Source organism: Arachis hypogaea, chromosome 15 (genome assembly GCF_003086295.3).
Source record: "Arachis hypogaea cultivar Tifrunner chromosome 15, arahy.Tifrunner.gnm2.J5K5, whole genome shotgun sequence".
Taxonomy (NCBI): domain Eukaryota; kingdom Viridiplantae; phylum Streptophyta; class Magnoliopsida; order Fabales; family Fabaceae; genus Arachis; species Arachis hypogaea.
Window position 1 is genome coordinate 7301128 of NC_092050.1, and position 12917 is coordinate 7314044.

The window sequence follows — 12917 nt, forward strand, 5'->3', positions numbered from 1 at the left end:
GACCAGATCACCCGAGTATGTCTGCAGAATATGGGTGCTCAGCTTCATCTTCTGGAATGTGGCGAAGAATAGCACGTCGGCACTGCTTCCTGGGTCAAGTAACACTTTTCGAACTATAAGGTCTCCCAACTGAATTGAGATCACCACGGGATCGTCATAGTTGACATGGTTGGATTTGAAATCAGCATAGCCGAAAGTCATTTCAGGTACGTCTAGGGTTGGTTGATTATTGTTGGTAGTATGCTCGACTGCCAACATAGCTCTGTATGTCCGTTTCCTTGCCGAGTTTGTCTGTCCGCCGCCAGCGTAATCACCTGAAATACAATTAATCACCCCTCTAGGCTGAGCTGGGGTTTTATCTTTGTCTTTTGACGACGAAGCTGTCGCAGGTTGGTCGGAGTTTGGATTTTGCCATTTCTGCATGTGTCCTGCAATGAATTTATCAAGATGTCTTTGGCGCGTTAAGCGCTCCAGGAGATCTTTAGCAATCACACATTCGTCGGTGGTGTGGCCATGTTTTTGGTGAAAGGTGCAGTATTTGGATTTATCAACATTTTTTGGCTCAGGGTAACTGCCAGCTTTACGGGGAGGTTTAATTAACTTGGAATTTAATATCTCATTGATAATGTCGTCCCTCTTCGTGTTGAACTGAGTGTATGACTCGTAACGGGACACGGGTTTGAAACTTTTCTTGCTCTCCCGAGGTTTATCATCGTCTTTTGTGAACGCCGACTTTTCTGCTCGTCGTGCTTGACGGAGCTCTTCGATATCTATATGCCCTTTAGCCTTCTCCCTAAACTCGGCCAGAGTCTTTGGCTTGGCTACTGCAATAGCTTCTTGGAATTTGCCAGGGCGAAGGCCGCTCTTAATAGCATGCAAGTGGACTTCAGGGTGAAGATAAGGAATTCGCATAGCGATCTTCGTGAAACGGGTAATGTAGTCCTTCAAACTTTCTTGCGGACCCTGCTTAATGGTATTCAGGTAATCGGAATCGTGTAAGTAAATTGTTGACGCTGCAAAGTGATCATCAAATTGCTTAGCTAGTTCCTGGAAGCGTGAGATAGAATCTGCAGGTAAAGAGCAAAACCAGTCAAGTGCGGGTCCATCTAAAAAGGAAGGAAAGTAACGACATAAATGGGGTCGGATGCCCCGTTAACGATCATAATAGATCAGAATTTTTTAATGTGCTGCTTAGGATCCCCTAGCCCATCATATGGAGTTAGGGTCGTCGGTAACATGAATTGTCTGGGCAGCTGAAAGTTCATGATGTTGGTTGTAAAAGGTCTTGCTGAATTATCGCGCTCATCATTCTCGTCCTTAGGTATGGTGTCCTCATTTTGATGATCTGCATCGTCGTCCTGAGGTGTCTCCGAGATATGGGTCGATTCGGACTGACGTTCGTCATTCGCCTGTCGTTCGCGGCGATCATTGTTGTGTTCCAGACAGGCATTAGCCAATTGTTGAATTTGTTGTTGCATTCTTTGATTCTCTTCCGTCATGCGCTGATTTGCTTCAGCCATACGTTGATTTGCTTGCTGGAGCTCAGTCACCATCCGAAGAAGCTCGGACGGAGTGGGGGGAGGTGCATCGGCCATCGTCAAATGTTAGGGAATTAAGGGCCTACGAAAGAGAATATCCCAAATATAGGCCCTCCTTCTAGCGCCAATATGTTCTTGCCTGAGTAGGTGGAGGTATAACTCGGTTATTGACGGAGGTCGGTGATCCTTCCCAACGGAATGTGGTATACGTCGGTTGACCAGAAACTGGAGGATGGGTACCTGCAAAGGCACTCCGATGCTTAAGTTAGCAAGAAGATGTATATGTGAAAGCTATTTTTCATGAAAAGATGATCCTACCTTCAATTGTTTCCTCGTCTCTTTTATACCTATGCGGACGAGGTTTGATCGTTCCCTTTCTTAATTGTAATGCCTGAGAAGAGGATTGATTGCATATCCGACGTTATCAATTAGGAGCTAATGCTGTTTATTAGAAAAGGTCGGTTATGATTGAAGACCATACGTTTTCGAGCTATAACTCGTAACCGATGTTTACTGGTCATATCATTTATATCAAAAAAATATTGGTGTTTTTGTTGAAAATGAAATTATTTAATATAATTACAAGTGGGTGAATTTTGTTGGTGGAAAGTTAACATTGTGGAGGGTGTGTTGAACATGTAACAACATCTTAGCCAACACGTGAGAGGCGTATTAAATAATTTTCACAATAATATAATACACTTCAAATATCAATATTTAACTAAAATACAATCTCCATTTTCATATTAAAAATAATTTCCGTAATTTAACTACTATTTTGATTATTATTTATTATTTATTCTAATAAATAAAAAATCAAATATCTTTTATCCAGTCTGCGTCTCATCGTCAGCGACGAGCTGCTTCAGCTTCACCTTATCTTACCTTCGCAGGTCCAACTCCTAAACCCTGCAACTAAACCCCTCGTCTATGGCGTCAAACCCATTCACACAAGCTAGCATAACCCAGTGATCAATCCTCCTAATGTTCAAACCCTACTTTCTCCCATTTCCCCACAATTAGCTTCCTCCAAATGGAACTCTCTTCTTCCTCCTCCTTACTCTCCCCGAAACCATGTTCACCCGCCCTTTCCAGCTACTCCTTCTCCTCTTCATTCTCCCCCTTCCCAATAAAAAACCACAATTCCAGAAACCGGAATCCACGGAGCTTTCGCATTCTCGCCGTAGCCTTGGAACCGCCGCAGCAGGAACTCCCCAACACCAGCCCCCATCCTCTCCTCAAGGAGCTCGCCGAACGCAAGAAGATAACTTCTCCTAAGAAGAAAGGTCCCACAAGAAGGTTCCTCTTGAAGCCCCCATTAGACGACAACAAACTCGCTGACAGGTTAGTTACGAGTTAGTTATCAGATTTCTGCACTCACCTCCAGGCACATTATCCAGTGTAACTAACTAACTAACTATATAGGTTCCTCAAGAGCCCACAAATGTCCCTAAAATCGTTCCCCTTGTTGAGTTCGTGCTTGCCTTCTTCGCGGCTCAACAGTGCCGACAAGGCATGGATTGAGGACTACTTGCTGGAAGCCAAGCAGGCTCTGGGGTACCCTCTTGAGCCCTCCGAGGCTCTGGGGGACGACAACCCTGCCAAACAGTTCGATGATTTGTTGTATCTGGCATTTCAGCATCCGTCCTGCGAGAGGACCAAGGCGCGCCACGTGAGGTCAGGGCATTCTAGGCTGTTCTTTATTGGACAGTACGTGCTGGAATTGGTCATGGCAGAGTTCTGCTTGCAGAGGTATCCTATGGAGTCGCCGGGTCCTATGAGGGAGAGAGTGTTTGGTTTGATTGGGAAGAGGAGCTTGCCTCGGTGGATCAAGGCTGCAAGCTTGCAGAATTTGGTTTTTCCCTATGATGATATTGATCGGATGTTGAGGAAGGATAGGGAGGGACCTGTAAAGTAAGTTCTCAATTCTGCCCCGATTGGCCAGGGAACTCTTGTTTCTATGACTTGTCAAATTGAATTGATTTGTTAGGTTTGGTGTTAGCGTATGCATTGCTATCTGCTTTAAACTTTAAAGTTTCTTAGTTTCGTATTTCTGTTATTCCTATGTTGATATTCTTTCGAAAGATATTGAAATTACTGTGTTTCGTGTGCTTGAGATGCTGAAGAGTAGATAATTCGTAATGAAAGTTCTGCTGATGTTGTTTTGCCTTTGAACAAGATAACTGACTGAAATTGGGATGCAGTGGATGCTTGTGCACATAAGATACCTCTGTCTCTGGATTTTGTTTCGCATGTGGACTAGCATCTTTAATTTGATGTACTGGTTTGTGACATGAAGTACAGGTTTATGTTGAGATCAATAACCTATCTATTTAGTATTGTCTCCTTTTCAAGTCGAAAATTGTCAAATGATTAATGAATTCAAAATATCAAGATGCTAGACTGGCACACTGTCTAAAGAAGATCTAGGAAATAAAAGAAAATTTTGGATTCTCCTCGTAATCTGTTTCTGAATGAGATTTTCACTCCTTTTTTCACCCTTGTTATTCTTTGGCAGGTCAGTATTTGGAGCTTTGTTTGGTGCAATCTATCTTTGTCATGGTATTCCAGAAGTATATCGTGTTCTTTTTGAAGTATTTGGAATGGATCCAGATGCTGAAGATTGCCAACCCAAACTGCGCAGACAACTTGAAGACATAGATCATGTGTCTAATGAACTTGAAGGCAAGATAAGCTGGCAGGATATTGTCTCATATAGGGTAAGTTCTCCATATCTTCTGCTAAAATATTATTTGAAAAAATAGTTAGCTCATAAAGATCTGTTTACTATGTCCACAGCTCAAATGCAGCCTTTGAGTACATTTTTCTTCAGTACTGCCAAATTTCAATCGTCAATTGTTGCCCTGCAACAGAAATACATGCCTATTATTAAATGGAAACACATTAATGATGTTTACTGTTCTTCACTCAGCCTCCTGCAGATGCTCTGGTTGCACATCCAAGGCTGTTCCGAGCTTGTGTTCCTCCAGGCATGCATAGATTCAGAGGAAATTTATGGGATTATGATAGCAGACCCAAGGTTATGAAGACACTTGGATATCCGTTAGAAATGACTGATAGTATTCCAGAGATTACAGAAGCCAGGAACATAGAGCTTGGACTTGGATTGCAGGTAACTGTAGCTCTACTATTGCCTGCTGTTTTATTTTTCCTTATCTTTTCATCAAAATCATATATCTGTCTTCGATTGTTCGGTTGAGATTAGGTGTACCTTTGATATGTCTCTGAACAAAACTTTGCATTTTATTATGAGAACAACTTTTTAGTTTCTTCAAGACCCTTCGATGGAAGATATAATATTAGAAATTAAAAGTTTGAAGGTTCTCTTGCTTCTGTTATAAGTTCTAATGTTGAATGTTTTATGTAATTGCAGCTCTGTTTCATGCATCCATCAAAGTACAAATTTGAGCATCCTCGATTTTGCTTTGAGAGATTAGAATACATCGGCCAAAAGATACAGGTAAATTATTTCCGCTGTCTTTGGGATAATTTGACTGCATAGGTCCAATGACTCTAGTTTTGTTAAGAAATATATCATGCATTTACTACACAGCTTCTAATCAGATTCTAAAGATATTTCTACTCGGTCTTATAATTTTGTATTAATATATATTTTTTGATCTTTGAAAAAATTGTTGTATTAAGGATTTGGTGATGGCTGAAAGATTGTTGATGAAGCATTTAGACGCTCCAGGATTATGGCTTCAAGAGAGGCACCGACGCCTTCTTCTGAACAAGTATTGTGGTAGATATTTGAGGGAGAAACATCTTCATGGTTTTGCTATATATGCTGACGATAAACAAGACTCTTTCGAGCGCAACCGGAGGAACAGAAACCCTGCCACAGCATCTATTCAACAAGCGATTCACGGGCTTTCATATCTTGTTTATGGGAAACGCGATGTGAGACGTCTAATGTTTGAGGTTTTTGACTTTGAGCAGGTTCAGCCTAAAGAAGTCTAAATTGGAGAAACAAGAGTGACATAGCTGTATAAGCATTGCAATTATAAGCACTGCTATTTTTCTGATATCATTCAATTCCCTTTCGGTATATTTCTTTTACATTTTTTTCCTTCTCTTTATTTAGGTTTTCCATATCACAATTCGATCCATTCACTTGTAGTTGATTTGTAAGTTCTTATTTGGAAGATGCTCATGTAAATAATTGTATTTTATTAGTTCATGGAGATGATGATACAGATTGACCAATTGTACTAACACTCCATGGCTCTGACAATGAGGCATATCCATGATGACGAAATCGTAATTTTGGTTGCTATACCGGTGGAATGTCGCATACTCACAAGTCACATTCACTACAAGGATATATTTTGAGTTAAAACATTTATTTATTTATTTTGGTATTGGGTTAAAACTTTTTTTATTCCCTAAAAGGTGTTTGAGTTGAAAGTTCTTTTGGGTCGGCGTGCCCCAACTTTTATAGTGAAGTACAAGGTATCAATAATTGGGCTTTCATCATCACTCACTCTTACAAGACGCAATCAAACCGAAAGGGAAAATTCGTTCAACTTGATGAGGTTATCCCCAATTCGCAATTCCCCATAGTCCTTTGGCATGATTGCTACTTATTTTGTTGCCATATATTTCAGAGTTTGGTTCACAAGTACTTCTCATTAAATAAAAGTATTTATTTCAACTCTTTATCGTCCCAAAGATATAAAATCATAAATATCATTCAACTCTTTATTAATCATGTGATTAGGCTTACAATAGCAGCAGCCAGCAGGTAACTCCGACCTCAGCCCTCTTGGAAATGGTAAGTTTTTTTTTTTTTCCTGAATACAGAAAGTAAGAATCTCTCAAATTGGGTCAGCTCTAGATATTTATGAAGGCAAGTCAGTAATTTACACGTCAACAGATTCTTCACGTTAGATGGACCCACAGGTTTGGTCCAAGCATGAAGCATCACACACAAGAAGAACCCCCCCATCCCGCTTAGGATATTTCTCTTTTCTCTAACCCACCAAAGCCAAACGCAGCTTTAATTTCCTTTCTCTTTGTTGCGAAGCGCCAGAGAAGGATGGCATAGGAAGAAACGGTGATGGAGTGCACATGAGTGCTAACATGCGCGCCAACCAATCATCATCTCGTCAACATCACATTACTACGACTATTCTCCCTCCTTCGCCTTTTACTACTGTGCAACCCTGTTCCCTTCCATGCGCCGGTTGCGCATCCTCCCTACCCTGCGCATCGTAACTAACTAAAACCACCATCACTATCTCTCCGAGCACAAATCAATCATCACAAATTCGAGATCTCTTCTTTTCAGATTCGGAGCGCCCCGCTATGTCGAAGGCGCGCGTCTACACTGATATAAATGTTCTTCGCCCCAAAGAGTACTGGGATTATGAGTCCCTCAACGTTCAATGGGGGTAACGTTGCACCGAACCCTAATCTCTCTCTTTTTGCTATTTGCTATGTTATTCGTTCTGAATACCGAATAGTATAATTCAACAAATCACAAAGTGAAGGGGAATTTCTTGCTATTAATATAAGCAGGCGTGTGTATGCGCGCATAGTTTCTTAGCTGCTGGTGTTAATGTTTTACTTTTGAATTCCAATAGGTTTAACGGTTTTTTGTAGCAGCTAGCTAAGGGATGGGGAATTCTGCCTTTTAGCTTCAAGTTATACCTGTTTGGTTTGGATCTCATGCTTTTTTGCTTAGCTTATGTGTCGTAGGAAATCACCTTGTAATACGATCTTATTTGACAATTTCTTCAAGTTATGCGCATTTTATTTGGTTGTTTATTTATTTAACTAAAGTGATTGTTGTTTGTGTGAACTCTATAATTAGCTCGTGGTTTACTTGTGCTGAAAGGGAAATGTGGTTTGGGACCTTCTGACGATTTCATCTTGATATTTATCTCTGTGATTGTGTCCATGCCTTAGGACCTTTTGGGATCTAAATCCTGTTCGTTTTACAGTTTTTATTCTAGCAGTATTGTTTGTTTTGTTAACTACTGTATGCTTTTTCCAGTGATCAAGATGATTATGAGGTTGTGCGGAAAGTGGGAAGGGGGAAATATAGCGAGGTATTTGAAGGCATAAATGTTAATAGCAATGAGCGCTGTATAATCAAGATTCTCAAGCCTGTCAAGAAAAAAAAGGTAATCTTCTTTTCATTAGAGTTGCTTTCTACACTAATTGTGAATCTGCAGGCTATGAATTAAGCCAGCTACAGGTGCTTTATCAGAGCAATTCTTCTAAGATATGCTGCCCCATGGATTATGTTATGAGTGCCTATGTACCATGCCATTTTAGTTATTCTTGGCGATAGTTTTCTTATGAGATCTTCATCGTCATTTTGTAGATTAAAAGGGAGATTAAAATACTTCAGAACCTCTGTGGAGGCCCTAATATTGTCAAACTTCTTGATATTGTCAGAGATCAACATTCGAAAACTCCTAGCTTGATATTTGAGTATGTCAACAGTACAGATTTTAAAGTTTTGTATCCAACCTTGACTGATTATGACATACGCTATTACATATATGAGCTCCTCAAGGTAACAAGATCCTACAATCTCTTCTAGTATTTTGTAACTGTCATTATACGTATTTTTCCTTTCCTTAGTTGATGTTTTACCGTTAATTAAAAAATTGAGTGCATTTGATGTGGATTAGGATCCTTACATGTATTCTCTGTTTGGCTCATAATTATAGGGCTTATATAATGTTTGCTTATGTAGACAATAGACATGTAGTTATATATCATGAAATTATTACTTAGTTTTCAGTAAATACATTGGTAATTTTTTTCCTTGCCACTAACTGCTTTAGTTTTGATTTGCAGGCATTGGATTACTGCCACTCTCAAGGCATAATGCATAGAGATGTCAAGCCTCATAATGTTATGATTGATCATGAATTAAGAAAACTTCGCTTAATAGATTGGGGTCTTGCTGAATTTTATCATCCTGGAAAGGAATATAATGTTCGTGTGGCTTCAAGGTAACATTTTCTGACCTGCTGAACATGGTCTCAACTTTGTTCCCAAGAGCAGAGATAAGCTGAAAAGAAAACCTAAATAAATTTATTGATGTGACATAGAACCATTAAGGCAGTGTCAATTTGGAATTAGCAAATTTGACAGATTACTCAAAAAATGTCTAAGCATTTTGTGTGTCATGTTTGTTGTTCCCCCTAAGGAAATTCTGAAGTTGTGGTTATGTGAAGCAACAGTACATCATTCTTATAAGACCAAACACCACTACTATTTTTCTAATTAATCTCACTGTGGGTCTGGAAGTTTTTTGGGTTTATTGAGTGCAACATTTCTTGTTGCTGAACATTGTGACAATTAAGAACTGCAAAAAGACTATAGAGAACTTTAACAATTAATGCATCTTTTACAAATGAAAATTTTGATTCTCCTCTTCGATCTGAGTTTAGTCTGGCTCAACTCTTCAAGCTGCTCTCCCTCTTTTCTATTTTAGCTGAACAAATTTCTGCCCTTTTCTCTGGTTACCTAAACCCAGGTCCTATAACATGGATTCCTATCAACACTTTTTAGTATCATGTTGTAAGCTCATAGTCTCCAATTTTATATATTGTCATGTGCTGTACTTTTGATTTTCAGATACTTCAAGGGGCCTGAACTTCTAGTTGATTTGCAAGACTATGACTATTCATTAGATATGTGGAGCCTTGGCTGCATGTTTGCTGGAATGGTGAGAATTATAGTTACAGGTTATTGGATATTTATGGCCTACCCTTGGCATATTAGCTATGCTGATAGTATAAAAGTGAATGTACTTTTAACATTCATTGTTTTGATATAGATATTTCGCAAGGAACCTTTCTTCTATGGTCATGACAACCATGATCAGCTTGTCAAAATAGCTAAGGTAGGATTCATGTTGCTCTGAAATAGTGTATAAATGTTTGAATGAATGAGTATCATGATCATGTTGGAAAATTAAATTAAATGTTTAGTTCCAGATTATGCCTATGGTGTCATTTCCCTTGTACTGACCATCATTTCATTTACCAACATATTCATCTCTAAAAAGGAGTTACACCATTGCTAATGTTTGATTGACAAACATACTGAAATATTTATTTCTAAAAAGGAGTTATTATTAATTATTTGTGACATGCAGGTGCTTGGGACTGATGAACTGAACGCGTATCTGAATAAGTATCATCTAGAGCTTGATCCTCAACTTGATGCTCTTGTTGGAAGGTAAGTATTGTCTTTAATTAATTTTCCACATATTTCATCAGTTTTAATTTAGTTAATTTCATTTACAACTTATCATTCCAGGGCAAGGCAGGTATCCTTGTCCAAGCAATCTCATCAGAAGTTTGCTGCTTATTTTGACTGAATATCCTCCTGCTATGTAAGAAAGATCACTGTTTTAACACATCTTTTATTATCTCTCTCTTGTGCAGACACAGTCGCAAACCATGGTCTAAGTTTATCAATGCAGATAATCAGCATCTTGTGTCTCCAGAGGTCATTTAAGCAGTTTTTCAATTTCGCATTGGCCTTGCATTTAGTGTACCCTGCAATGCAGTCTATCATTCTTGCATGTGTAGATACATATCTCATTCTTTCCACATGACTGACATGCAGGCAATTGATTTTCTTGATAAGCTCCTTCGGTATGATCACCAAGACAGGCTAACAGCCAGAGAAGCAATGGTAATGATAGTTTTTTCAATTTGACATAACATGGTTCTGAGGTTGCATATATAGTTTGTAATATTTTAGTTTAGCGCACGTGCGCGCACATATACGTCAGTTGTGTACTAACTTTTTTATGCCACCTTTGCGTATATCCTTCAGGCACATCCATATTTCTCTCAAGTTAGGGCTGCAGAAAGTAGCAGAATGAGGACACAGTAAATCATTTGTGTATCCATAAACCCGACTCCATATAATTCGGGATTGTTTTAAAGTACCCCCAATTGCACCTTGATTATATTCTGTTTATCATAGTTAATTTTCTTGTGGAGTGAAACTAGTATGTTTCGGTTGAAGAATAATGTTATATCTTGAAACTTGAGGTTGTGTCTGTTATGTTGTGATTACGTACAAGATCTTAGAGCCTAGGCAACGTTATTCTACTATAGAATTGTTAGGATGCCTTGATCCAGACCGGTAATATTTCCAAAGATTATGTGCTACATATTAAATTACTATACAATTTGTATACGGCTGAATTCAAAAAACAAGCGCTGAAATTCGTCATTCATTAGAAAGAGAGGGGGTGGGGGGTGGAGAAAATAAAAAAAACTGAAGATGTTTATCTACATTTGAACATTCGTAAATAAACTATAGAAGCTCAATTATTGACTCATCTCCTCGCCTTGGCACGGTTTTTGTTTTCGGGGTGGGGGTGGATGGGATATCGTGGCCTGCATTTGCTATTGCTCGTTTGAACATTTACCCCATCCAGCATAGCCATCAACGTCAACACTCAACAGTTTCCAGCATCGATTTCAAGAGGTAGTAATGGTCATCAATCGCCACGAAAAAATATTTGAGAGTTTTTCATAATGAAAATTTCATATTAAATCTTACATATCATCGTGAATCTAAATTCAAAGCTGGTTTAAAACATGTCCGTAAAGGTCTGATACAAACAACTACTAATCATTTTTTCCGGTACAAACTAAACAGCCATTATAGCCAAATTCAATCTTCAGCAGCAAAGAGACAACACGTATATATAGTTATATACCAAAGTAAAATTGATTTCGAGCATATTGGAGAATAAAAAAAGTTCCATTTTTGGTTTGGTGACTTTAGTGTCATATAAGCTAACTTGTGATAATTTCATGATAAGACAGCAATTTATGTTTCTGCAAGAGACACTTAATATTAACAATAATTATCGTTAAACATTACAGTGACAGAAAAGAGAGAGCATCACAAGTTTCTTCCCAAAATTTGGGAAAATCATATTAAATGTTCTCCCTCCCCTTCTTGTCTCTCCACACAACACACAGACACAGCCAACATAAATATGAGGAGGATCTCTGTGAATGGATTAATGGAAAGAGGCCATGATGATATTAAGTTCTCTCCACTTGTGCTCCCCAATATGTTCACTTTTTAGTTTTTAAGGTGAGGAAAACAAACATAAACATCGGATTTAGGGTGTTTGGCTTCGGCGTGCTCCCTGCACTTCACTTCTGATGTGGTGCACATAAATGTCTGCATGCATACCTTGCACTGCAATCATCAATCACAACATTATTTATTTTTATCAGTCAAGTACAATTCCGCTTCAATCACTTTATTTCAATAAACCTTGTGAAATAAACAGTCAGGTTCACCTTTTGTTCTTTTATCTCTCCTAGTGCATTCATATATTCCTTACACATACTGGATTCAAATCTAAGTGAATTTGGATATTAAACCATCAATAATCTTAATATATTAGTAAACACATTGCATAACTTTTACATGATAGTCTTTTTAAGAACATATCTTCGGACTTGTTAGATCATACAGTTAAGAGGTATAGCAATATGGTAAAGATCACCCAAGCGAACAAGAACAATAACCTAGAAGTCAAGAACCAAGACAAAAAATAAAAACAAAAAAAAGGAACAATTTCCCAAGGTTTTGATGCAGATGAAATATTCTTCTTTGAACAAAAAAAATTGATCAATTACTTTACAGCTCTTTATTTATTTATTATTATTATGTTACCTTTCCCACAAGAGAACCATTCATTAATATTTTCGTTGAAAACAGGACAAAGCAGACACGACTGAAATTGAAGTACTATGAGACTATAATCACCAAATTACCTGGATCGACATAGCTTTCTTGTTTGAATCCAGCTGGCTTCCTAACACGTATAAAGAAAACAATTAGAATCAACAACTACACCAGATCTAACACATCTCAATTTTCCAGATTTCTTTTTAACCAAATCAGAATTAAAATATTTTCCGCCTCCAAAGTGTGGTTTCTAAATCTAATTGCGATTATTGTTTCTAGCTACACATAGGACGCACGAACAGAAATCGACAGGTTAGATATATATATATATATATATATATATATAGAGAGAGAGAGAGAGAGAGAGAGAAGGTAGAAAATTTTACCTTTTGCGGCCTTCTGCTTCTCGAGGTTCTTCTCACGAGCCATCTTTGCCTTTTGCCCATTGCCTCCTCCCATGACTGGGTGCGCGAGCTGAGAACCACGAAACCCTAATTATTATTATTATTATTATTATTTCCCAAAAGGGGAGCGAGCTTAGTCGCGGAAGCACCAAGCAAAGAACCACAGGGAAATATGAATGGCGACGATATATGCCTCAAGCAGTCAAGCGATATATTATTAAATTATTATTATTTTACTTTATTTCTTTTT

General features: G+C 38.3%; 3 protein-coding genes across 5 annotated transcripts; 2 read left to right on the plus strand and 1 right to left on the minus strand.

Annotated features, from left to right (window-relative positions):
• Positions 1–2292: 2292 nt before the first annotated feature.
• On the plus strand, positions 2293–5838 carry LOC112748405 (ribonuclease III domain-containing protein RNC1, chloroplastic). Its single transcript, XM_025796635.2, has 6 exons — positions 2293–2882; positions 2964–3452; positions 4057–4258; positions 4471–4671; positions 4933–5019; positions 5205–5838. Exons 1-6 carry the CDS (start codon positions 2572–2574, stop codon positions 5520–5522), a joined length of 1608 nt encoding a protein of 535 aa, XP_025652420.1. The 5' UTR covers positions 2293–2571; the 3' UTR covers positions 5523–5838.
• Positions 5839–5957: 119 nt separating this feature from the next.
• On the plus strand, positions 5958–10602 carry LOC112748406 (casein kinase II subunit alpha-2). Of its 3 annotated transcripts, XM_072217592.1 has the most exons (12): positions 5958–6097; positions 6283–6336; positions 6853–6955; positions 7561–7690; positions 7894–8088; positions 8376–8533; positions 9162–9252; positions 9364–9429; positions 9685–9767; positions 9977–10040; positions 10161–10229; positions 10374–10602. In XM_072217592.1, the coding sequence occupies exons 3-12, from the start codon at positions 6870–6872 to the stop codon at positions 10431–10433; spliced, it is 1002 nt and encodes a 333-aa protein (XP_072073693.1). In that variant the 5' UTR covers positions 5958–6097; positions 6283–6336; positions 6853–6869; the 3' UTR covers positions 10434–10602. The 3 variants fall into 3 exon arrangements, with proteins under 3 accessions (XP_072073693.1, XP_072073692.1, XP_025652421.1); XM_072217591.1 differs by lacking the exon at positions 5958–6097 and having other exon boundaries at positions 6193–6336; positions 6439–6955; XM_025796636.3 differs by lacking the exons at positions 5958–6097; positions 6283–6336 and having other exon boundaries at positions 6342–6955.
• A 781-nt stretch (positions 10603–11383) lies between these two features.
• Positions 11384–12917, minus strand: LOC112748407 (uncharacterized protein At2g23090). The gene is made up of 3 exons (XM_025796637.2): positions 12650–12917; positions 12350–12390; positions 11384–11765 (listed from the first exon to the last, which is right to left on the minus strand). Exons 1-3 carry the CDS (start codon positions 12720–12722, stop codon positions 11646–11648), a joined length of 234 nt encoding a protein of 77 aa, XP_025652422.1. The 5' UTR covers positions 12723–12917; the 3' UTR covers positions 11384–11645.

Coding starts and splice junctions, on each gene's coding strand:
- LOC112748406 (XM_072217592.1), top strand. CDS start 6,870: ATGTCGAAGGCGCGCGTCTACACTGATATAAATGTTCTTCGCCCCAAA. Junction 9,430..9,684: donor AGCTTGTCAAAATAGCTAAG/GTAGGATTCATG, acceptor TGTGACATGCAG/GTGCTTGGGACTGATGAACT. Junction 10,230..10,373: donor TAACAGCCAGAGAAGCAATG/GTAATGATAGTT, acceptor TATATCCTTCAG/GCACATCCATATTTCTCTCA.
- LOC112748405 (XM_025796635.2), top strand. CDS start 2,572: ATGGAACTCTCTTCTTCCTCCTCCTTACTCTCCCCGAAACCATGTTCA. Junction 2,883..2,963: donor GACAACAAACTCGCTGACAG/GTTAGTTACGAG, acceptor CTAACTATATAG/GTTCCTCAAGAGCCCACAAA. Junction 3,453..4,056: donor GATAGGGAGGGACCTGTAAA/GTAAGTTCTCAA, acceptor ATTCTTTGGCAG/GTCAGTATTTGGAGCTTTGT.
- LOC112748407 (XM_025796637.2), bottom strand. CDS start 12,722: ATGGGAGGAGGCAATGGGCAAAAGGCAAAGATGGCTCGTGAGAAGAAC. Junction 12,391..12,649: donor GAAGCAGAAGGCCGCAAAAG/GTAAAATTTTCT, acceptor TATACGTGTTAG/GAAGCCAGCTGGATTCAAAC. Junction 11,766..12,349: donor AGAAAGCTATGTCGATCCAG/GTAATTTGGTGA, acceptor TGATGATTGCAG/TGCAAGGTATGCATGCAGAC.